The sequence below is a fragment of the Rousettus aegyptiacus genome, unplaced genomic scaffold (assembly GCF_014176215.1).
Source record: "Rousettus aegyptiacus isolate mRouAeg1 unplaced genomic scaffold, mRouAeg1.p scaffold_m13_p_8, whole genome shotgun sequence".
Lineage (NCBI taxonomy): Eukaryota > Metazoa > Chordata > Mammalia > Chiroptera > Pteropodidae > Rousettus > Rousettus aegyptiacus.
In genome coordinates this window covers 32,639,642-32,664,506 of record NW_023416311.1, presented here as the reverse complement: position 1 = coordinate 32,664,506, position 24,865 = coordinate 32,639,642, and the positions used below count along the sequence as shown (strand labels likewise).

The window sequence follows — 24,865 nt, the reverse complement described above, 5'->3', positions numbered from 1 at the left end:
TTTCATCATCTGTTACTTCATCAGTAACAATCACAGCAACTATAAATTCTAAAGAAAATTAAGTTTCAAAATTTGATATTGGCAGCTTTGTTGGTGGTATTGCATTAATACTGGGCATTTTATCTGTTCTTTACATTGGCTGCAAAATGTATTATTTAAGAGGCATTCAGCATAGAACCATTAATGAACATGATGCCATCATTCAAGGAAATCTGGGACCAATGGAAAGAAGAAAGACTGACACAACCCTATCAATTAGTTTAAGACATTTTGAAACTAGTATAAACCACACCATGTGTATAATGTACGATATATTATGTAAGCATGTTAAGAGTCTTCGTGATTACTAAAGGTAAAAAGGGTTCGGTTTGGGTTTTTAATGAACATTTGGAGCATACAGTTAATGCAATGACTGTATTCATTTTTAGAAAATATAGAATGAGACAAATCCAGTCCCATTTTCTTGTATTGGTCACATAGGGCCAGTAACTGGAAGATATCACCAAAGGGCACAATGCCACCTGGGCATACAAATAAGGAGTTCATCACAGCACTCAGGATGTTGATTGTCTTTGTTGCTTACAAAAAGAACTTCAGAACTACTTAAAGCTGGCTATAACCTAATTACTAACACTACACAAATTTTATGAGTAAATCAGGTCTTAATTTTAAGCATAATTTTAATTAAAATGTCTTCAGAAAGCAGAAATATTTTATATGTTTTAAAGCTACGCTTGAAACTTACTGGATTTCATTAACCAGTGTTACATAATAAAAAAAATTAAAATCAGGAAAAAAAATAAAAAATAAAGCTTAGTGCCAAGTTTAGAAACAAAATTGCACACACACACTCACACACCGCTCCCCTCCCACCCACCCCCCCAAAAAAAGATCTAATAAAAGCAGAAACAATACCTGGGTTTATTAGCCTTGTTAGAGAGCCAATGGAGAGCATGTATTTTTTGTTAATAATTTATTAATATCAATAAATTCTTTTGAGCTTTCAATGGCAGTTGATATAATTATCTTTTTTCCTCTGGGTAATTTCAGCAAATTGCAATGTTTAACATGACAACGTTTTAAAGACTTACTTGATAGCATTAAATAAGAAGTGAGGGGAAAAAATAAGCTAGATTATTTTCGCTACTGTGAGAATATTGTCACCACTGGAAATTGCTTTATTTCCTATTCAGCTAACCTGAATAGGAAATAAATTAATTTATATTAAAACATAGATTAATTATATGTTTAGTGAATGTTTTTAAGAGCTGTAGAGCTCCTTTCAACACCTAGAAATATTTACTGTCATATAAACACATCTACCTTAAAAAAAACATATGATTTCCAAAACAAAACATTCAGAACACTGTATAGAACCATAGATTAATACTGTTTCTCAAGCAGAGATGTTATGCTGCTCTTCTCAAGGTACAACATCTCCAGGATGAAAATGCTGCCCTTTCCCACATTGTTGATTTTACCAAAATTTTGGGGAACACAGCATTTTTATACTAAAACTAATGTATTTTGGAATAAATTCTTACTATGTTTTAAAACAGGAATTTTTAAGACAGGTAACTTTCTGCTTCCTACTTGGATATTCTTCAGACCAATCCTCTTCCTCCCATGCTGAAGATGAGACACTTTCATATGTCATGTTAATGAAGAGAAAAAGCACAATATTGTAGGGTCACAAACATCGGCCATCATAATTCAGGGGGTTTTCAGTTTCACAGTTTATATTCCAGCACTCAAAACTCAAGGTCAAATTTTGACAAAAGAGGTATTTAGTCAGACTGGATACTAAGATGGTATTTCTATCCTAGGTTGGTCAAAGTAAATCGCGCCAATTACTAATAGTATAAAAATAATCTGAGATGTCCAAATGAACATATACTTATATTTAATAGGAATTAAATGTACCTTTTGTGATCAGCTTTTGGTTTACAGAGAATATTATATATCAAGAATTTTAATATAGAGAATCATTTCTATTCACTGTGCATTATGGCCAATTGATGTGATGAATATGGATGATAAAAATTATCTAAAATATAGATATGACAGGGTTATGTGACATGCGGTGTGGAAGAAATACGAAACACGTGTGTTTACATTAGTTTGAAAAAAGATGTGGGCTGATAGGTAAGGTGTATGACTGACTTAGCCTCAGCTGGTTTTTCAACTACTGCTTTTCTATCTTTGCAAAATACTTAAAATACATTTTATAGTAACGGGCCCTTTTAAATTTAAGTTGTTTTGTTCCCTGCATTCTTGATGCTTTTGCACTTCAAATCGTACTAAATGTCATTATATACCTTTAAAGTTTCCTTGTGCTTTGGGTCTGAAATAACTTTGCTCTGTTTCTAAATTGTATAATTTATTACTTTCAAATACCAGTATTTTGATACAGTCAGTTTTTTAATTTTAGTGTGGAAATTGAAGGTAACAGTGATGCAAACCATTATTTTGCTTTGGAGCACATTTCCTAAGCATCAATTTATCTTCCTAATTATATTTACTTAAGCAAATGTTCAATTTTGTTTGCATTCCTTGAGAATGTATTTACTGAAGATAAAAGCAATCCAGATGTATATCTAAATATGAGGTAGAATCTAATCAATGATTTAAAAATTTCCATAAAATGAATAATCCATAAAATGAATAATTCAATTACAGATAAATTCCACTGACTTTTTTCATTATTATAGTGACTAGCTTTGGGTGTTTCATTGTTACCGAGATCTAATTTTAGAATAAATCTTTGTTCTCCAAGAAAACAAAAAAGAAAGGGTATAAATAAACACTGAAAATAGCTCTAAGATCTCTACTTTTAATTAACTGCTAACAGGTTGCTATGAAGTTAGCAAACATCATCACATCTGAGGCAGCAACGTCATCATAATTAGACTAGTGAGTTAGCAAAGTTCTAAATGGGAATTCCTGTCACTACTGGCAGCGATGGCATCAGGAAAGGACACTTGTCCTATCTCACCTAAACTGGCCAACAGCTCTTCTGATGAGAATTCATATAAGCCTGATAATAAGTGAGAACCTAAGGGTTTTGGGTTTGTTTTCTTGTTTTGTTTTCTTTATTTTTTCGCAATCCAAGAACTACACTGATGAAGACAATAATTTTGTGCTTCCCCTTTGCATCTTTATAGAAAGCTTTATGTTCCAGAGGGAAACAATGAGTGTGCAGGGAAAGCAAGCCTGACCTGCGTATAGAGCATGTACTAAATTCAGAAGCTAAATTAGTTACTGTTTTTTTCTGAATGGCCAGAGATTCTTGGAGGCAATGGGTAGGCCTGAGGCAAATCATGGTGCTCTGTCTTCTCCCTTAAAGTCAGATTAAAATGAATGTGGCGAGCAAGTCCTAAAGGACAGCAGGCAGTTGGAGGTACAGATAGCCCTACATGACTTCTGATCTTGGTGATACTTAGGGGTTTAATGGGTTGATTATGTATTAGGCGAGCCTCACACAATGGGCACAGCTCTCTGTCCCGCAGCTGTGGGGGTCCGAATATCATGGACAGTGCACAACTGCCTTCATTCCCCAGAGTGATGCTAAAATGATTATATTTAACTCACAAGCTATCCTTTCTTCTTGCTTTCCTAATTTTTAGGAATAATGAGGTTCATTTGCCACAGTTTTCATTAAAGCAAGAGATGATCCCAAGACGTTATGTTATGCCTTGGAAAGAAAACATGATATTCAGGAATATTAATCTGAAGGTATTTTCCTATAAATATTCATAATAGAAAACCTAAGCTATTTAATATATCTATGAATAAACACACGTAATTATACAAAAGCTATTTTAAAATTTATTTTGTATTTTTTCCAACTTTATTGAGGAATATTAGACAAATATAATTATATATATTCAAAGTGTACAACGAGAGGATTTGATATACATTGCGGAATGATTACCAAGATCTTGACAGTGAACACATTTATCACCTCACGCAGCTTTAACTCTTTTTTTTCTTTTGGTGAGAATGCTTAAGCTCCACTGTCAGCAACTTTCAAATACCCAGTGCCAAATCATTAACTGTGGTCACCACGTTGCACATCAGATCTTCAAAACTTGCTCTTCTTATGACTGAAAGCGTGTGCTCTTCTACCTGTGTCTCCTCATTTCTCCTCATGTTCCCTCCTTCCAGATCCTGGTGAATACTGTCCTATTCTCTGACAAAAACTATTGGGCACATTTTCACACAAACTTGCAAGCAAAAGTGAAATAGTCTTATCTAGTCAAATAACCCAATTACAAACTTAAAAGCAGAGACACACAAAAAATTCAGAACTCTGTCTACCTTTTTCTCCACTGAATGCCGCTTGCATTTAAGAAGTTCATCAGAAGTAGGGGCCATTGATATTAAAGCTATGGACAGAACATGTATTTTTCAAGTGGTACAGCATGTTTGGGTTTGAGAGCTATGGGAACAGGTTGGCTAGATTTACAGATAAGACTCACTTTCCATTCAATACTCCTATGCCGTCAGTGGTTTCAAAACATCTTCCAATTTCAGACTGGCCATTCACTTGTGAAAAGGTAGGTTTTTTTCTTTAAAGGAGAGCAGAATGTATCATAATGATCAGACTACAGAAGGAGATTTCAAGTTAGCATTCCTAGAAAGAAAGGTGTGTAACTAATTTGAAAATTGGTAATAGTTAAACAATTAATGTTAAATAAGAATGTACTTTGACATTACAAAATATTAATATTATATAATATAAAAAATGTTATTAATCTCAGAAGCTAAGCAGGATCGGGCCTGGTTAATACTTGGATGGGAGATCACCTAGGAAGACCAGGTGCTGTAGATGTAAAAAATTTAAAAAATAAGGGATCGGAAGCTGACAAGTTCCTTGCAATCTGTGAGGTCAACCAAGGGTTGCCTCGCTTAAATAAAAAAATAATAAAAAATATATCATTAAAATATGGCTCAATTATTTTCTTATAAAATGCATACATACAATGTACTAAATGAAGCTCCATTTGCCCTGAAATGATTATTTTATATGTATTTTTATATGATACTTTGATAACAAAGATAAAACTGAGGATATCAAGACTCAAATAATAGACTTAAACATCAAATTTATACGATTATTAAGTCTTTCTACAATCTTAATACAGGGCTGTATTTCATGCAGTTTAGTCGAGTATCAAGTCATCGTAAATGTCCTAAGTAGCTCTAGCATGGTGACAACATTGGCGCTGATTTTATTTTTCTCATTTACTAAAACTCCAGTGTGTAATTTTATTCTTGAACTTACTCTTAAGAGCAATAACGCAGCATACTATTACATATTATTTCGCTTTTACAATTTTGTTGACAGTGCTCTTAACAATTTTTTAAATGTAATTAGTGACTGATATATAGAACATTCTACCTTACAAGGTAAAAATGAAATAAGACTTAAATAAAGTGAATGTACCTTGAGTAAATGCTGCCTAGGCTCTCCTTCCTTCTACTTACTTTCACCATTTTTTCCCTCCCGTAGGAGATGATATAACTATTTAACAACATAAAAATGAGAACACGGCATAGCAGAGGTGGGGCTGCATCCCAAGACCAGGCCAGAATGTTTAGCAGTATTGAAGAATCAGAAGTAGATGTTTACTTATGACAAAGCTTCAAGTAGCTGTTATTAATCCAGCCACAGCTGCAGCAGCAGCAGCATTCTTTATGTCTATTTGATACTTAGTAGCTGGCAAAAGTTTTTTCACTCATATAATATTCTATTCAAAAGAATCCTTTAACAATTTCTATTTTATATTTGAGAAAATTGAGTCTCATAGAGGTAATACAGGGTCACATAAGTAGTGAAGTTGAAGTTCAGCAATCTGACTCCAAGTGTATCTTTCCAGTCTGCAGTGCACACCACTCTTCCTGGTGGTCGGAAGACACCGGTGAGAAAGACTATTGCTCTTTAAAATAAAGGGATGTTGCTCTGTGCACTAGACCTTCCTTCTGGACAGGGACAGTTAGAAAAACAATCGGACAACTTTCACCTTAATCTAATAAAGTGATGTTTGGGGTCATATACAGCAGATTTTTTTTTTTTTCTTTTAGCATGCAGAAGCATGTGGGATCTATGCTGGCCCTTTAGAAGACTCTCTGTTTTTGAATCACAGTGAAAGGCTTTGCCATGGGGAGGATCGTAAAGCTGTTTCAAAGAAAGGCCCACCAGAAATAAAAATTGCAGATATGCCTTTATATTCACCTCTCTCCAAATACCAAAGCACGGTGATTTCGCATGGCTACAGGAGGCGACAGGTTTGATGAAAAAAGAATAAAGTGATAAAGTGTTTCGATCTCTCTCTGTCTGCCTCTCTCTCCTCCCCCATAAATCTTTAAGTCCATTGTACATTTATATTTCACCAACAGGTTCAGTTTAAAAGCTATAAGTCAGTTGCATACTTTATACATTATAAATGCTTTAGAAAGGAAATAGGCTCAGAACACCTGAGATGAAGTGGTGAAGCAAGGAAAACTATCTCATTGAAATTCATTTCATACCAGTTGAAAAAACTGCAGACTGATCCAGCCCTATTATCTAACCTTACCCCACTCCTCTATCTTTCTCTCCTCCTCACTCCGGTTTTATTGTTCATCCCTTCCAAAACTCAATGTCGGATGAGCCAAACTGAAGTAGAGTTGCAGGATGTGGAATTATTTTTGCTGCTTTCGTGACTGCCCCAAAATTATTCTTCTTGCCCCACCTCACCAATATACACACACAATCCTAAGGTTCTGGACACAGGTAATTAAACAACATGGTAATTAGAAGTGTTTGGCAGACAGGTCTGTGAAATATCATACAATTTTAGCAGAGATGTACCTTCTGTATTGGTTCAGAGTATCCAAGTATCAATTTCCTATAGCAAAGAATCGATTACATAATTTAACAGCATAGAAATGACCGTATGCGGAATGGCACACCACTGTGGATGACCTTCTGGCTATTTCCGCGATCAAACGTAGAATCACCTTGTGACCCAGCGATGTCACTTCTAGGTGTATGCCCCAAAGAAATGAAAGCAGGGCCTGGAACAGATATCTCATACCAGCATATTCACAAAGAGCCAAAAGCTGGAAACAATTCCAATGTCCATCGACAGATGGATTGATAAACAACCATGGTACATCCATGCAATGAAACGTTCAGCCATTAAATGTGATAAAGTTCTGACATATGCTACAAAGTGGAGGAAGCTAAAGACATTATGCTAAGTGAATAAGCCAGACGCAAAGTAATTTTCTAGAGAAAGAAAGTAAAATAACAGTTACCAAGGCTGCAGGGGAGGGAACAATGGGCAGTTACTGTTTAATGGGTACAGGGTTCCAGTTTGACTCAAAAAAAGTTCTGGAGGTGGAAGGTTGAACAACAAGGTGAATGTACTTAATGCCCCTGGACTGTACACTCAAAAAAGGTCAAAATGGCAAATTTTATGTTATATATATTTTACCACAATTTTTTTTGAAAAGCACCATAGTGGGTCTAAGCTATGCTTAAGCATCCAAGCGTTCATATCTGCTAGCACCACCAAGGAAATTATTATAAAAAAAGAAACAGATGTCCACCTAACATCGACTTAAAGATTAGTAAATAAAGTGTAAATAAAATAAAAACTATATATACAGGATGTTTAAAAATGAGTAAAGAAGGCTAGGTGATACCAAAAAAATTTTAACACTTCATTAAGTGGATGGTCTCCATTCAGAGGACTGCAAAATGGGGTGGAAGGCAAGAAGCTTTTATAGGGTAAAGAATAAGAAACAAGGAAGAAAGTATGTGTTGATCCCAGAGTTGGCATGGCGTTTGGGCATTAACTGGATAGGATATACTGAGTTTCCAGTCAAGCGAAGCATTTACAGGGCTAAAAGCTATCTAAATTTTGGTTTGCTGGTGTGGCACCCAGGCAGGAGTGTCTCCATCTTGGGCCTAGAAATTTATTTCAACACTAGTAAGTATAGACAAAAAGGAGAACGCATACTAAACCTGACAAACTCAGCAGAGATCTGCATGGCAGGCCTTACAAATTCAGAGACTGAAAGTAACCACATAGAATGGTCTAAAAATAAAAGTTCCTAACTAATAGCGAGGCATGACTGGTATAGTCAGTCACATCCTAGGCCTGTAGCTTCTTTGATAAAGGTTCAATCTTTATCTTAAGTGAGCCTGTCTGTTGTCTTCATGCATCCAAGATAATTTACTTTTGAAGTGTCAGAGTAATCTCTTCCAGACCACTCAGGGCTGGACCGGAGAATCCCTCATTGTTATCCTGTTGCCTGCACACCATCGCTCTACACTGTAAACGTTAACCATCCTGCATCCACCAATGTAGAAGAAACTCGTGTCTCTTCCTTTTACTTTTAATCCAATCCCAGATTTCCCTGCTTTGTGTTCTCCCTGTTAAGGGTGGAAAATTTTCAACTGGGCCAACTTCTGCTTCTGTAATCTGCTTGCTTGTTTGATGTTAACCAGGGTGTGGTAATCTGCTCAAAGATATGCTAAGGGCCAACTTCTGCTTCTGTAATCTGCTTGCTTTATGTTAACCAGAGTGGTTCAAAGCTTTATAAACTGTCTCTTTTGGGAGCTCGGTGCTGATCCCCTCTAACCCTGCATGGTAGAGAGTCAGTCTCCGGCTGGCTAATAAAGGCTCACAGTTCATCGCAATTGGCTCCGTGGGTCTTAGATTTGATTGCACTACAACATCCCTCCCCCTTAACCCACTACCAATGGATTTCATGTAATTCTCCTTAGGTCTCCTTTGATTCTATTGTCTAAAATAAGCTGCAAAACTGCCATTCTCTGCAGCACTTTCTCATTCTGTTGAAATTTCGCTTCCTGGCAATTGCCGCTAGTTTGGCTCAAATAAATTCATGAAAATTCTTTATAGGTTTGGATGTTTCTTAAGTTGACAGAAGTAAAGTATTGAAGTCACTATTGTTGAATTGTCTATTTCTCCCTTCACTTCTGTTAGTTTTTGTTTAATGTATTTTGGTGCTCTGGTATTAGATGCATATATGTAATTGTTTTATCTTCCTGGATTAACCCTTTTATCATTTTAAAAGGTCTCCCTTTATCTCTAGTAACATTTTTTGTTTTAAAGTGTATTTTGTCTGATATTAATATAGCCATCTTTCTTATGGTCGTCACTTGCATGGCATATCTTATTCCATTTTTTTACTTTCAATCTATTGTACCTTTAAATCTAAAATATATCTCTTGGAGAGAGCATGTCATTGAAACTTGTTTTTTATCCAACTTGATAATCTCTGCCTTTTGATTAGATTGTTAATCCATTTATGCTAATGTCATTGTTGATACAGTTGGATTTATATCTGCCATAATCCCTTCTGACCTTTCTTCAAATTTACTGCTTTTTTCTTCTGCCAGTTTAAATATATTTTTGAGCTCCTGGTGAATTTTTCCTTTGTTATTGTACTTTTCAACTCTAGAATTTCCATTTTTAAAAATAATTTCTATCTCTATATTGATATGTTCCATTTGATACAGCATTGTCATCAATCTTTACTTCTTTAATCATCTTTCCCTTTAGTTCTCTGAATATATTTAAAACGGCTATTTTGGAGGCTTTCCCTGTTAAAACTAAAAATTCTCTGGCTTTTACATGATTTAACCCTTAGAAGCCTGGCTATCAGAAAACATCTTTTTCTTCTTTTAAGAATGTGAAAAAAAAGTGTGAGGTGGAACACTAAAAGAAAGTCCAAATTTACCCAGTTTCATGACCAGAAAACAATGCAGAGCCAGTGCATCAAGATGTTTACAGTATTATTTGTGGAAGGTGGAGTTACGAATGAGTCCCATTTAGATCTTTGTGCCTTTATAAATTATCTACAGCCAACTCATATTCTATCATCGGAAAAGAGGGAACGCTTTGTTACTACACACACCGCTCCCCGGGTGTGGAATGCGCTCCCCACCCCGTCCTGCTCGTCAGAGTTCCAAATCCAGTGCGAATGCCAGCTCTTCCATGAGATCTATTTCGTACCCTATTCTCTCCTTTACCAACCAGTTCTCTCCATCTTTTTCCAAGTTGCTTCTCTGCCTAAGACTTCTGCTGCTTGACCAGAAGAGGTCTCTGTTGCATTGCTCAAGACAAAAACCAAAAACCAAAAACCAAAACCCCTTTTTTTTAAATGTTTTTTTTTTTTTTTTTTGTAAAATGTTTTTGTTTGTCTGCTCTTCTCTTAAATTTAAGAAGGGAAAACTTCGTCTTTACCTGTTAGAAATATTTTGATATTACGGAAGTTAGAGGTAAAAATTCTTCAATGCCTCTGTAACTAACAGATTTTCAAATAGAGTATTTTATCAGTAAAGGGTGGCTTAAACCCTTCCGACTACCCCTCTTTAATGCCCAGCACTCAACTAGCTACCGAGGAATTTTATCTGATGTGTAAAACTTTGAAAGTGAAAAAGAGAAAACAAGAGGTAACACATTTAAGAAAACATCAAAAACCACCAGTAAAGTGGTCTGGAGAGCATGGACTTGGGAGTTAGGTTGATCTGGGTTCAAACTCTAACTCCACTACTTACTGTGTGGCTTCAAGCATGCTCCATGTACCTTAAGTTTCTCCTTCAGTTTTGCATTTGGAAAATGTTAAGGGTGGAAAATTTTTCAGTAAGCTGGCATTAAGGATTTACTCTGATTCTGTTAACCAGGGCGCAGTAATCTGTTCAAAGATATGCTAAGAGCCAGCTGCTGCTTCTGTAATCTGCTTCTTGTTCTAGGCTTTATAAACTGCCTCTTTTGGGAACTCGGGTGCTGATTCTCTGACTCTGCGAGGTGAAGAGAGTCAGTCGCCGGCCGGCTAAAAAAGCCTCATAAATTAATCTCAATTGGCCGTGGGTCTCAGATTTGAATGCGCCACAACACAAAATAGGGCAACTGATAGCTAATTTGTAAAGTTGTTGTGAATAGTCTATGAGATAAGTTATAAAGTGCTTGGCGTGACACTAAATACAGCGTACATATTATTATTAGGCTTGTGGATAGACACAGGGATTGGGTTGCCAGTTAAATTTTAGCCATACTATGGTTTGGCTGCAAAGTAGCTTTATCTAAGAGGAAGGATACAGTAAATGCAAGATACAGCAATTCCCCGCAAAACGGGAGGAGGAACCTTCCTCATCCACCATCCTGGCTTCAAATATCACCACTAAGAGAAAACCAAAAATGCACACCTCTATTCCCTTTTACAGGCTAGGCTAAAATTTGTAAACACCAGGCTACTCATTTCAAATTATTGTCTCACCAAGAATCTCAGATCCATCAGATAAACTCCTCATCTTCCCCACTCTTTTCTTCTGTTCAGACCTAGTCCTTTTTTCTGACTTAAACGTTCCTAAAAGTTATCTAATATTGATAAATACCATCAACTAATAATGTTCCCATGTTTTCAGTTCTCCGGGTCTCAGAAATCTTGTTAGACTCCTTGGGCTTCCCCTCACCACCCAAAGCCATTTAATCACCTCTGTTTCTTTTAGATAAATGGCAGTACCTTTAATAGCTAACCCCGCATTCTCTATGAGGAGCAACTCTCTTTGCACCCAAGTTTCTTACAAAAGCCTCCTAATTTGTCCCCTGCCCCCTCTCTCACCCTTCCCAGAACTATGTGGGGACAGCTCAGTCAATCTTGCATACCGGTACTAGAGTAATCTTGCTAAATCCTCTGTGATCCCTTTATCCTCCTGCTCAAAAATTATTCATGAAAAATTCTGGAGATGGATGGTGGCGATAGATGGATGGTGTGAATGTACTTAATGCTCCTGAACTATGCACTTAAAAAGCATTAAAAATGGTAAGTTTTATTATTTTTTTAACACACCACACAAACCCATTAATGATCCAAACACCCAGAGCATATTACGTAAGGACTGTCACTATCCAAGCCCAATCGATCTTCATTAGTACAGTGTCTGGCATAGTGGACAGTGGGGTCATCTTACTGCCCATAACAAAGGGTCATCTTATTGCCCATGACACGCACGACCACGCCACACTCTTGCACTCACACTCCTTTCTCTGAGGTTGTTTCCCTCCAAAGTCGCTGAACCTAGCCTGTGCTTTGTCCTGGATTTAGCCTTTTCCTCCTCAACCTGTCTAATATAACTGTATATTGACCTACCCTTTCAACGCCCAGCTCAACTGAATTTTGTCCATGAAGACTTCACTCACATCTCTCTGGTTGGAAATAATCCCTTTCTCTGGGTTTCAGTGGCCTTTTGTATCGCTGTTCTGCCTGTACAAACTTCCTGAAGGACTGAGACAATTCCTTAATTCTCCCGGTATTTCCTCTTACTTTTCTCTCATTGCCTTGCACAGAGCAGACCTGCAATAAATGTTCATTGAAGGGCTGAAGTCAAAGACAGAAAGAGAAGCTGGAAAGCATAACTGGATCCTTGGAGAGCTTTGGATCACACTTGCCTCTAAAACTCAGCTCCCAATCTGCCCACACGAGTGTTCAAAGGTTTTGTGTGCTTTGGTGTAATATTTTCTTTTGCTGTTTTTTGAAAATATTCAGTTTTCCTGCTCTCTTTATTTTATTAACCAATGAATTTCAAATTATGCAATTTCATGTTAATCGCTGAACCAGAATATAACAAATTCATGGTCAATCTTAGATTCCTGTAACAGCCTGTAGGAAAGGAATATCGTGTATTTTTAATTCCACTTTTTTATTGGATGTCCTAGAACTTTTTGCTAATAAGTGGTCTACGAACATAATTTCAAAAATAATGAATTAATCTTGGTAAAATTGTGCAGGTTTATGCACCATTATCTTCTGAATAAACTATTGTTGAGCAACATTTCACCTTCCAGAAAAGCAACCTTAGAAGAACGTGTGATTGCCCATGATATAACTTTGCCTCTAGTATTGCCAAAAGTTAATATGCCAGAATTTCCATTATAAAGGTGTACCTTCATTGTAAATGATTTATCTGGATTAACAGTGGACTATGGACTTAGCCAGAGAGGGAAAGAAGGCCATTTTTTACATCAGAGAAAGATTTAACTCTAAACAACAAGAAAAATAAACCCAGACCAAAAAAAAAAAAAAAAAAAAAGAGCTTTGACTTTATCTGAGGACTGGGCGCCTTGTCTAATATAAATGTAAATTCTTTATTTCAGGAAACAGTATTCTTCTCACAAAGACCTTAAATTTTCCAATCAATTATCACACTTTAAATCTGTGGCTCATTAAAACTTCCTTTTTTACTTTAAGCTTTAATGACTGGAGAATACGGGACATGTTGGTAACTGAAGATATATGAATGGCAGTAAGAATAAGTGTGCTCTTACATTCATTCATAGACTCATGTTGTTATTCATCAGACATTAAGAGCATAAATTAGGTGCCAGAGGCTTAATTCGGGAGACTAATGTTAAGTTTACTGTTTATTTCTATTAGAAATTTTGGCCTATAGTGGTTCTCAAAATTTAGTGTACATCAGAATCACCTGGAAGTTTTATTAAAATGCAGATTTATGGGCCCCACTTCCAGAGATTCTGATTCAGTAGGTCTGGGATAGGGCTCAAGAATTTGCATTTTTAACAAGCTCCCAGGTGAGGCTTATGTGTGGACCACACTCTAAGCAGCACTGCATCTATGTAGGAAGTGCTGCTTGTAAGACGCCGGCTGCATACAGTACTTCCTTAAACATAATAGTTTGTCAAAGGTAATCGAAGCCACAGCCCAGAGCTGATGCAGATTTAGAGAATTTGGATCAGGAGTAAAGGGTTTTCTCTCCCTGTAAGTAGGATTGATGCTACTGCTGTTTCACTAGTTCAGGCTGTTTATCATCAGTATCCATTCTGATTGATGGGTGTTAGTGCTATACGATGTGTTAATTATTGTGATTACCCTCCCTTCCTAAAAGCTTTCAGGCCTATCTTTTGAAAGCAGAATGTGCAAGAACCTGTGCGAGAAGAAGCATTCTTCATCACCAAATACAGAGTGCTGAGTCTTCAATGCTGAACCAACGGCTGATCATGGAGAGCACAGTCTAGGGCAAATAGAGACAATTCAGACATAAAGAACTTGAAATCAGCAAAGATTGCTTAAATTGGATACAAAAGAACTAACCATAAAGAAAAGATTGAAATTTGGGGCTTGATTAAAAACCTTATTTTTATCATAAGACTCCATTAACTTTTTCATCTGCCCTCCTAGGTTCTTCTGGGGCTGTGTAAATTTGGCAAAAGACAGATTAACAAGATAAAAATAAAGAAGTTTATTAACATGTGCGTCATGAATACAAACGAGAGTACCCAGTGATGAGTAACTCAAAATGGCATGGAGAACTTGGGTAAATGCAGCATCTTAGAATATAATTTTGTAGAAAAATGACAAGACAAATGAAAAGACTTTAAGCTTCTAGAGGGTGCAAATTGGAAGACTCCATAGGAAGGCAAATATGTGGAGATAACTAATGGCTAGTTCAAGCAAGTTTTGTCATATAGATTCCTTGGCTGATACAAACCTAGAGTTGTCTCTGGTAATTAACATCTGTCCTTCCTGATAGAGAGGAGAGATGGAGACAACTTCACAAATTTATATCCTGCTTTTAGGCAGGTTGTGAGAAGGCAGAGCGGTTTTCTTGTATCTGCTTCTTCTCAATTGCTTTTGGATCAAATGCCTAATTAGCATATTTGGAGGGAGCATATTTTCCTACCCTTCATCAGCAATCCAAGTTTTAAAATGGACAAAAGAAAAACGAGCATGAAACAAAAGAGAGCCCTCTGCTATCTGTCAGTGTGAGGATAAAGTATCCCTGTGTGTTCTCTCTACAGATAGAAGTGTGGGCCAGTCTCGGGCAAATTCTCTCTCTCACTCCCCCCTCCCCCCCACAGACACATACACACACCAAGGGCAGATGAGAAATAATTCTCAGAAATGACGTAACTTAAATACAAATTAGGGGAGACATTTTTCTAAAGGCAAAAATAACTTTAAAAATGACTCAATAAAGAAAGTAATTTAGGCTCTCCAGAACTTTGCACCACCAAAAATATTCTTTGAGATGAATTTCTTAACAAAACAATACAAAAATACCATTTACCCCTAGCTTCTCCTTCCAGCAGCATGAAGAATTGATAGAGGCTTTGAAATCACAGGTGTTTTGTTTTATTTTTTGTTTTGTTTTGTTTTGTTTCCTTAAAGATTACCAGGAAGAGAAAAATGTATTGTTCTCTGTCAGATATAACTCCATGAGGAATCATGGGGATTTTTTTTCTCTCTCCTTACATGTGTATGCATGTGCACACACACACCCACATTTTCTTTTCTTTTAATGCCTTTGTATTGTGACATAATTTAAGACTCGCAAGAAGTTGTAAAAATAGTACAGCGAGTTTCCAGGTACTCTTTACCAAGCTTTCCCAATGATAATATTTTACATAATTATAGTAAATTGTCAAAACCAGGAAATTGATTTTGGCAAAACACTGTTAGTTCAGGTATACAAGTAACAGAATATATTTGGATTTCACCAGTTTTTACATGATTGCTATCTCTTTCTTTCTCTCTTTCTTTCATTCTCCTCTCTCTTTCCCTCTCTCTCCCCTCTCTCTCTCTCTCTCAGTATATAGTTCTATGAAATTTTATCACAAGTTGATTCAACTAACCATCACCACCATCAGCATGCAGAACAGTCCATTACTGCAAAGAAACTCTATTGTGTTACCATTTGATAGTTACACCTTTCCCCTGGATCTACTACTAACCTGTTTCCCACCACTATAATTTTGTCACTTTGTGAATGTCAGATAAATAAAATCATACAGTATGCAACCCTTTGAGACTGGCACCTCTCACTAAGTTCAGTGCCCTTGTGATCCATCCAACATTCTGCATGTGTCAATAGTTCATTCTTTTTTATTGCAGAATATATTCCATTATATGGATGTACCACCACTTATTTATCCATTCACCCATTGAAGATCTTTTGGCTTGTGTGTTGGAAACTCCCCCAAACCACCTCCAGATTTAGTAATTCACTAGGAAGACTCACAAGACACCTAGTGACAGTAGGCACAGTTTCCAAGAGTCCTCTTCCAGTGGAGTCTCACAGGACATGCTTGATTTCCCCAGCAATGAGATATGATAACTCTGTTCTTTCTTTGGTCAGGATAATAAACATGTTCATCCTTTGATCTTTCTAAGGAGTTAAAAGAATTCTTTGCAAGTACTGCAAGATTCTTTGTCATCCTAATATTGGAAAACAAAAAGTATAGTTGCATTATAGTTATCTCCAGCGATTGCACGTGAATATTATACTAAGTGATTACTAGGAGACCAGTCTTTTATTGGTGCTATCTTTCAGAGGAGAGATAAGCCTGAGACAGTCAAAGGGGTCAGGGGAGATTCTAGGCGGATTCAGGACCTGGACAGTGGGCAAGATGCAAGCAGATGAGAACTGGAGAGGACTTTCCACATGTGGGGAAAGCATAAATAGAGGCAATGAGGAAGGGAAAAACCAGGGTGTTTATAGGATGGTGAGAACGGAAGTTTTCTGTTGGGGAATAAAAGAAGGTAATCTTAGGAAAAGGGATCCAGTTTATAGAGGACTTTAAATCCCAAAACAAGTGATTGAAATAGATTACTATGGAGAGTTATGTTAATGATCAAAACAGGGTCCGAGAAAATTTTATTTGATGTTAGTTCAAAGGATAAATTGGAAATTAAAAGCTAGGTACATTTGTTTAAAAACAAATCCAGGTGAGAAAGCCCAGATTAGGACCAAAGCTGTGAATGGAGAAGAGGGGGCTCCCTCAAGACAATTTATGTTGTGTGAATGAGGTGCACAAGAGAGGCCTGAGCGCCTGGAGTCAGACTGACCTATACTGGAAAAGAGTTCATCAGGACTTGGTAGCTGCCTTTATAAATGAGGTTGTTAACGCACTATTAGAGAAAGCCATTTTATCCTCCAACAAAAGTTATAAGACACTTTCTACTAGAAATGCGAAGGAGGTAAAAATCAATGTGTGGTAAAGAAAGTTGCAAGATGTGCAGATTTTTTTTTTATGGTGAAGTTATTTTAAGGAAGTCATGTAGTGTGATTAATCTGGTTTCCCTTTCTAAGGTGGGTCATTTAAGTATAGCTTAATTAGGAAGGAATAGATAAGACACCCAAGGTCAAGATTAGACCTGCTTTGTTACCTTATGAAAATTCATGAAAGCAATGATATCTAAGATCCGACATGTTCATATCAAAGATCTGATACATTAGGAATGAGCTATGAGCTATATGTGGGTGTATCTTTTTAATGAAAGCAGGAGAAGCATTTCTAATGATGTCACTAACTCAAATTTTCTCAGTGCAAATCAGTGAATACCATAGCTCTCATTTCTCTAGTTATTAAAAAGAATTCCCTGTGCGAATTATTTATTTATTTAGAAAACACCTTTATCAGCATGCCCTGTAGATATAAAATGCCAGAAGAAAGCAAAGAAGCGATAGAGTGAAAGCCAGCTGTTGCCTATGACACACTGCGTGGTCACGAAGCAGTCTCTCCCGTCTTCCCTCCTCCTGCACGTTCCTCTCACTTTGCCGTTCTTTCTTAAGTTAGCCCCCATCTCAGAACTCCCGGGTATGCTCTTCCCAAGAGTTTCGCATGGCTCTGTCCTCCTGTGGAAAAAAAAAAAAAAACCAGGCAGGTGTGGGGGGCGGTCCATGGACAGAAACCTCACAGGGTGATCTGATCATAAATTCCTAACTGGGCAGGTCATGCTGGGGAGCCACGCCTCAGCCAGTAACTTTTTTACTAAAAGGTTTATCTTTGCCTGAAGCAAGCCCAGGTTAACACACCTTTGAAATGCCCGCTTTCAAACCCCTCCTTCTAATGCCATCCTAAAGAGCACCCGTGTAGTCCAACCCCCTTGGGACCACCCTCTGGAGCGTAGCTATCCTGTAATCCAGTCTCCCAGTTGCTTTCTCCCACCTGCATGTAATCTTCCCTCCTTATGCATCTCAAATGCATAAAAGAAACTGCAAACAGTTATTCTTGGACGCATTTATCCCAGTCTGTTGAGATCTTGCTTCCAGGTATATCCTCTTTGGCTCAAACAAATTTTTATAAAAACTCTCTACAGGTTCGGACATTCTAACAAAACATTTCCATCATTTGGTTTTTAAATTGAGGACCATCTCCTCAGGGAGGTATGGGGATGCCGTCGGGTGCCCTGCCCGTATCCCCCTTAGCAGGCTGTGTATTCGTCCCCCAGATGCTGTGGGTGTTGACTGTCCATGGCTCAGGCCTTCATTCTTTTGTGGAGAATTGCCCTTGGCTAACAGGAGCCTTTTCACCTGGCAGTGGTCCTGGAGATAATGGCTGAAAGTTATGTTCTTCACCCAGAGAAAGGCCATGGAAAAAGGCTAAGTGATAAAGGGATATAGCAGCCTCTTCGCCTCTGGGTGGATCAACTTCGGTGGTACAATTCCCAAATCAGGGCTTCCCATGGGATAAAGCTGAGACCAGACTTCTCCTAAACTCATATCTTTACCAAACTTCATCCCTGCTGTCACCTACTTTCTGCACACTCTAAAAGGTTTCTCCTTAAGATCACTTAAGCAGGACCTCCCACCGCAGGCTCCACATGCAGGAAACATAATCTAAGAGTTGGTGACAAAAGTGGTCCTGGGTAGCTGACTAGGTCAGAATTTAGCATTGGATAGCTCATCCACTAGATGGCAATGAGCACCCTGTCATTGGTTATGAATGAACCGTTAGACCTTAGCTTGGCTGTAGTGGTACAGGGACAAAATATGGATGAAAGAGCCATTGTGCAATGGCTCTGGCATTTAACACGTATGGGAAAAATGGGGAAGTTTAGTGCATGGGACCGTTCATGCTATTTTTGCAACTTCTTGTGAGTCTACGGTTATTTCAAAATAAAAAGTTAAAAATGAAACCGAGTGAATGAACAGCAATAATGTGAAAACAATATTATATCCTAGGTGGAATGGTAGACGTTAGTACCATCCTCAAGGACTTAAGGGATGCAGAGACAACGGTTCCCAAACATCCCCATTTAATTCAGTAGTTTGACCTCTGCACGAATAGAATGATTTGCGGAGAAGACACAGATTTCTAAAAACTCAACCAAACAGTAGCCCCAACCGAAGCTGCTTGGCCACATGTGGTATCTTTACCAGAACAGATTAACATAGCCTTCGTTATATGATGTGTAGACACTGGCAAATATATTGTTTTCTATAGCCATCAGAAAAGTGAATCAGAAAGGGTTTGCATTCACAAGAAATGGATAATAGCATACATTCCTGGCTTTGCCCCGGGGCACCTTTGACTCGCCTACTCTCTCAGAATGTCATCCAAAGGGACTTGGATCATGTGGACATTCCACAGAATTTCACCATGGTCAATTATACTGATGTCATCGTGGTAAGTAAGCCTGATAAGAAGGAAGTGGCAGGAGCTCTGGGCAGCTGGTAAGACATGCACTTCAGAAGGTGGAAGGTACCTCCTAAAAACGGGAAGGAGCCTGCCACATTGGCGAAGGTTTTAGTGGCCCAGTGTTCTATGGCATATCAGGACATGTTTTCTCTGGTCAAGGACAAATTATTGCACTTTATGTCTCTTACCGCTAAGAAAAAAGCGCAGAGCATGGTAGGCATTTTGGGGACAGTATTTATCACTTTTGGGGAACTGCTCTGACCTATTTATTGGGTGATGAGGAAGGTTACCAGTTTAAGTGAGACCCAGCAAAAAAGGGCTCTGTAATAGATTCAGGTTACAAACAATATAAGAAACACTGCCACTTGGGCCATATGACCCAAAAAGTTCTAGGGCATAAGATGCATTATAGATAAAGACGCTGAGTGAAATACCTGGGAAGCCTAAATATGAGAGCTGCAGTGCAAACTCCTAGGGTTCTTGGGCAGGACCACGCCACCTGTATTAGAGAACTATACACCATTAAAAAGAAAACAGCTTCTGACACACTATTGTGACCTGGAAAAGACTACCTGATTACGAGACATCAAGTAATTATGAAACTGGAGCTGCCCACCATGAAGCTGGGTTTGGTCAGACCCACTAAGTCATAAGATTGAATACGCCAGCAGCGATTCATCTCATGGGCAATGGCAAATGGCCTGGCTGGTCAGTGAATGGCCTGGAAAGAGCAATATTAGGTCTGGAGAAGAAGTGCATGAGTAGTGAATCAGTGGGAGTGGGCAAGAAGTGCTAGTTAATGTCTGCAGACGAGGCACTAACTAGCCAAGGGACAGGAAGAGTCATTCGGCAGGTGCCAGGTAGCTTCTGTCCTCAGCCACACTGGCCCTTGCACAGTTGGCTTATGAACAGAATAAGCCATGTGGCAGCAATGGGGGTTATGCATGAGTTCAACAGCATGGGCTCCCTCTCCTCAAAGCTGATCTAGCTACTGCTGCTGCTTTGCATCCCAGTTACAAAGAGCAATGATGAGTCCTATATACAGTACAACTCCTTGAGAAAATCCAACAGCTGCTTGGTGGCAAAATGATTACATCAGACCCGTCCATGCTGGAAAGAGCAACAATTCATCTTGGGCATGACTGTATTTATCATAACCTCAGAACCACCTGCAACAGTCAGGGTTTGAGTTTGTTCCAGGAACCCTCCTCTATACAGTATTCAGAAATTACACCCACGGGAATCCTGGAGGACCTGCGACCAGATGGAGTGACATTAACATAAGAAGCGTTCGGTTTTTAGAGGGTAGACTGTAGCAGAGGTTATTGATGTCTTTCTAAATCCCCTTTACCGGCTGATGTGCCAGTGTCAGCTGCAAATGGCTCTCAGCTGTGCTCGTCCCCAGAGGCTTGTCTAAGTCTGAAGGGAGCTGCACAGTCACAGACAACTGGGAGTCCAAGGAACTTCCCAACCCTGGAATAACCTGGCGTACTCCATGACTGACTGTTGCAGGAGTATAGGCCCAGCCCCCTTGCTTCTGGAAGGGTTCACTTAACATTTGTACTCCTCCTTCCATGGTGTATGAAGGCAGCTATCCAGTCACAACTACACTTCCCGGTCTCTTTTGCAATTAGACGGGACCAAGTGAATAGTTCCCACCAGTGGACTGTGAAAGGAGGTGAGGTACATTCTCTCAAGACCAAGGTTAAAAAGCTTTCTCTACTTTTTCTTTTGCCATCCTCCTCCTGCACACAGAAGACATGGAAACCCTAGGAGGAAGAGGCCACCCGATAAAGGGAGCCTGGGTTCCTGAGTCACCATGAGGAAGACTGTCTCCAATCAGGAATATTTGTATTGTTAAATGCATGAGAAATAAATTTTAATTGTATTCAATTGTTAAAGTTTGGGGATTGTTTTGTTACAGCAGCTGACATTAATATATTCTCTACCATGAATTCTAATGAGATTCCTGACATGCTAGGAATTGAATTGAATGCTTTTGAGGTCCCTTCTGATACAGATTCTCTGGTACATTTCCTCTGAAAAATGTCTGAATTGTAATGTTATTGCACAAAAGGTTATATTATTAAATTGTATCAGTAAATTATTCTATAGTAAACATGGCAGAGTTCAAAACCACTGGGTCAGTAGGCCTGGATTCTACTTCTGACTTCTCTACCAGCCTGTTGTAGAGTCTGGTAAAATGTAACTTTACCTCTCTTAGCCTTAGTTTCATCAACTGTAAAATATAAATAAAATGCAATGTGAGAGAGAACAATATGACCTCTAAGGTCCTTTCTAACCCTTTACTTAATGATTCTCTGCACTGTCAAAATCAAATCTCTTCAAGAAATGTACAGCAACGGCTCTTTTTGGGCTGGGAGGGCAGAAGCACAGAACATTAGTGCATTAACTATCACACTAAACTTAACCTACAATAAACCCTTTAACTACAGCGCATCTTTCTTTATTGGACTTCAAAACTCGGAGATGAGTCAAAGGCACTAGATTCTTTGCTTTTGGCTCTAGCTATAGTGAAATTGTGTCAAATAGCTCAACTATTTCATTCAGTTAAGGCAGTAATTGGCAATGATTTGTTTCAGAGGAGTGTGAAATGGAGCCAAGTGAGTCCAGTGGGAAATGGCTGTTTGGCAACGCCAAGAAACACTCCAGGACGCTGGCCATGAACATGTCAGCGACACACAGTCCAAGATATAGGCTGATTGTTTCCTTTACAAACTAATAGGCATGGCTATGCTCCAATAAAACTTTGTTTACTGATTTCAATAATCATTTTTTTAAGTAATGATTTTTTAAAATTAAAAAGCCTAAAGTAAGTCGTTTAGAAATCACAAAATTATTAAAGAAAAATTTCCACAAGCTACTAAAGATAAATCTGTCTCCCTGGAAAATATAAAGTTTTCTGACATTCTGTGTCTCTGAATCACCTAGATTTCTCTTCCTTCCTTCCTTCCTTCCTTCCTTCCTTCCTTCCTTCCTTCCTTCCTTCCTTCCTTCTCTCCTTCTTTTTTTTGGTATTGGGCAGGACATTTAACTCATCTCTTGATATTTGTGTAAGAAATCTAGGCCAAATATAGATAAAGAAGGTATTGCAAAGTATTGGGGCTTTCTCTGATCTTTTTCTAGACAGCCTTTGTCTTATCCATCGTATAACATGCAGATTTTCACTGGGCTGATTTTCCCACAGGTGAGGATGATGAGCAATCTTCAGAGGTTGCAGGTGCTGCTGGATTCAGTTTAAGCTGTTGAATTATGCCTTTCCGAACAACCAAGCAAATTGTAGTCAAATTTTAGAAATACGCTGCAGTTCGAGCAATGACAGCCCATAAAGCACTGCAAATGGCAAGGAAGAAAAATGATCTCTTCAGCCTCTTTACCAAGCATTTGGCTCAGTTCAATTCCCCACAAACCTGTTATTGGGCTGTTTAATATATTTGGCACAAAATATTCTAAGTGCTGGCTTTCTCTGCTGAGGATCTATGGAGTAACCTCAAGTCTCTTTTCATACACGTACATCAAACCACTAGAGGACATGTAGAAGGATCTAAGACATGGTTCCACAGGCGTCCAGGACATACTTTAAAGACCACCTGAACTTCAAATCTCAGCGCTGTTTTCATCTCCTACTTTTTCCTTCCTATAGCCAATCATTTGCCAACTTAAATTTACTCATCCTACACAGGGTTTTTCATGTCATTTCTTTCTAAGGCCATTATCACATTCTTCAAGTCTTCTCATTGACACTGTAGCATTAGATTCTAAACTGTCTCTCCAGCCTCAATGCATCTTCACATCCTCCACTGCTCCAGGTGTAAAGCTCATCCACACAGCTGGTTTTCAGTACACTTTTGTGGAACTGAATTAGAAAATGAAGTCCCTCTGGTACAAGTCAAGATCTGTTCTATCACAGTTATGCGGCAGGCACTGTTCTAGGGTTAGGGATACAAAAGTGAACACAACAAGAATAATAAATTCCTGCCCTTGTGGAGCTTAAATGGGTGGGGGAAGGGAAGGGGAAGGGAATGAAGACATTGAGCTTTAACTCACATAAGATGTGAGTTATAGAGAAAAGTAGAGTGGGAAAGGGGTTAGAGAGTAACAAAACTGGTTGGAATGAGAGGTGAAATTTTAAATATGGTCCCATTGAAAAAGTGGCATTTGAGCAAAATACTTATAGGGGTGAGGGAATAAACTTGTGGCTACCAAGGAAAGGGTTTATAGACCTTAATTTTAAAATATTCTAACTGAATTTAAAAATAAACAGAGATTTAAAGTGCTCTCACGACACAAAGTCTTTTGAAAGAGAAAGACATTAGCTTTAAAGTTAATTCTTAATAGTAAAGTTTTCGTTTCTAGACTCCGTTATGACTTTTATTGCTAAATATTTTCCCAACATATAGAACTTTCATTTTCCCAGGTAATGCTTGTGGTTTTAATCTTTCCAATGAATTTTCTCCACATTTCTTATTATGGGGTGACATTTATTTTCATTCAGGAAGACAAGTTTAACCAACAAGCTTTGATTAACAATTTGCTAGTAATGCATTCTATTTTTTAAAATAACTTTTATTTACTTATTTCTGACTATAAAAGTAAAACATGCTCACTGAAAAAATTTTAGAACCAAAACTGTAGCAAAACTATAAAAGCGAAATAAAGATGACATATATTCTCCAGCTTCCAGAGACAATTACTGTCATATTTTGTGGCCTACTACTCCAGATTTTATTCTACACATTGCAGGCACATATATATGTCTTAAATCTGATGTATCTAATTAAAATGTGACCCATTTGCTTTAATGTTTGGAATAAACTGAAACATGATGTTAACAGTGCAAAACTGGTTTTAGCTCTATATTAAAAGAGCATCTTGTGAATTTACTGTCAGAATATTTTTTTCATAGCTTACTAATTCTATGAAAAGTTAATTTATTAATGCTACTAATCTATCTAGATTTGATCTCTAGGTCAAATTCACCATCATGGACAAATAAGCCACAGTATACCAATTTGTTGGCAAGACTGTAGCTTTGCAAATTATAGGGCCTGATACACACGCCAAATACTTTTATATAGCTTCTGTGGTAAAAGAAGTGTCTGATGATACCTTCCAAATTAACCAAATATGTTCTCGTGTGTGTCGTTGCTTAGCTTACCAATTTAACTACCCTTTTTATAAGTTTCTCTGAAGCGTTCACCCAGTTATTCTCTGAACAGATGGTTCCCTGAAGTTAACTCATTCAGGATAGGGTGATTAAGCATGAAAATTGTGATATGAAATGTGGTCCTGTCTTCCTCCATAGGAAATGCTATGAAATTCTGTAGACTGAGTGGATACGAAGTGTCTTAGGGTATATTGTGCTTAGAACAGGGAATGAGAGA

At 38.0% G+C, this 24,865-nt stretch overlaps 1 protein-coding gene across 1 annotated transcript; it reads left to right on the top strand.

Moving 5' to 3' along the window:
- The first annotated feature begins 2,961 nt into the window (after window positions 1-2,961).
- Window positions 2,962-6,338, top strand: TEX43 (testis expressed 43). Its single transcript, XM_016121917.2, has 3 exons — window positions 2,962-3,047; window positions 3,627-3,735; window positions 6,088-6,338. Exons 1-3 carry the CDS (start codon window positions 2,962-2,964, stop codon window positions 6,295-6,297), a joined length of 405 nt encoding a protein of 134 aa, XP_015977403.2. The 3' UTR covers window positions 6,298-6,338.
- The last annotated feature ends 18,527 nt before the right edge of the window (window positions 6,339-24,865 follow it).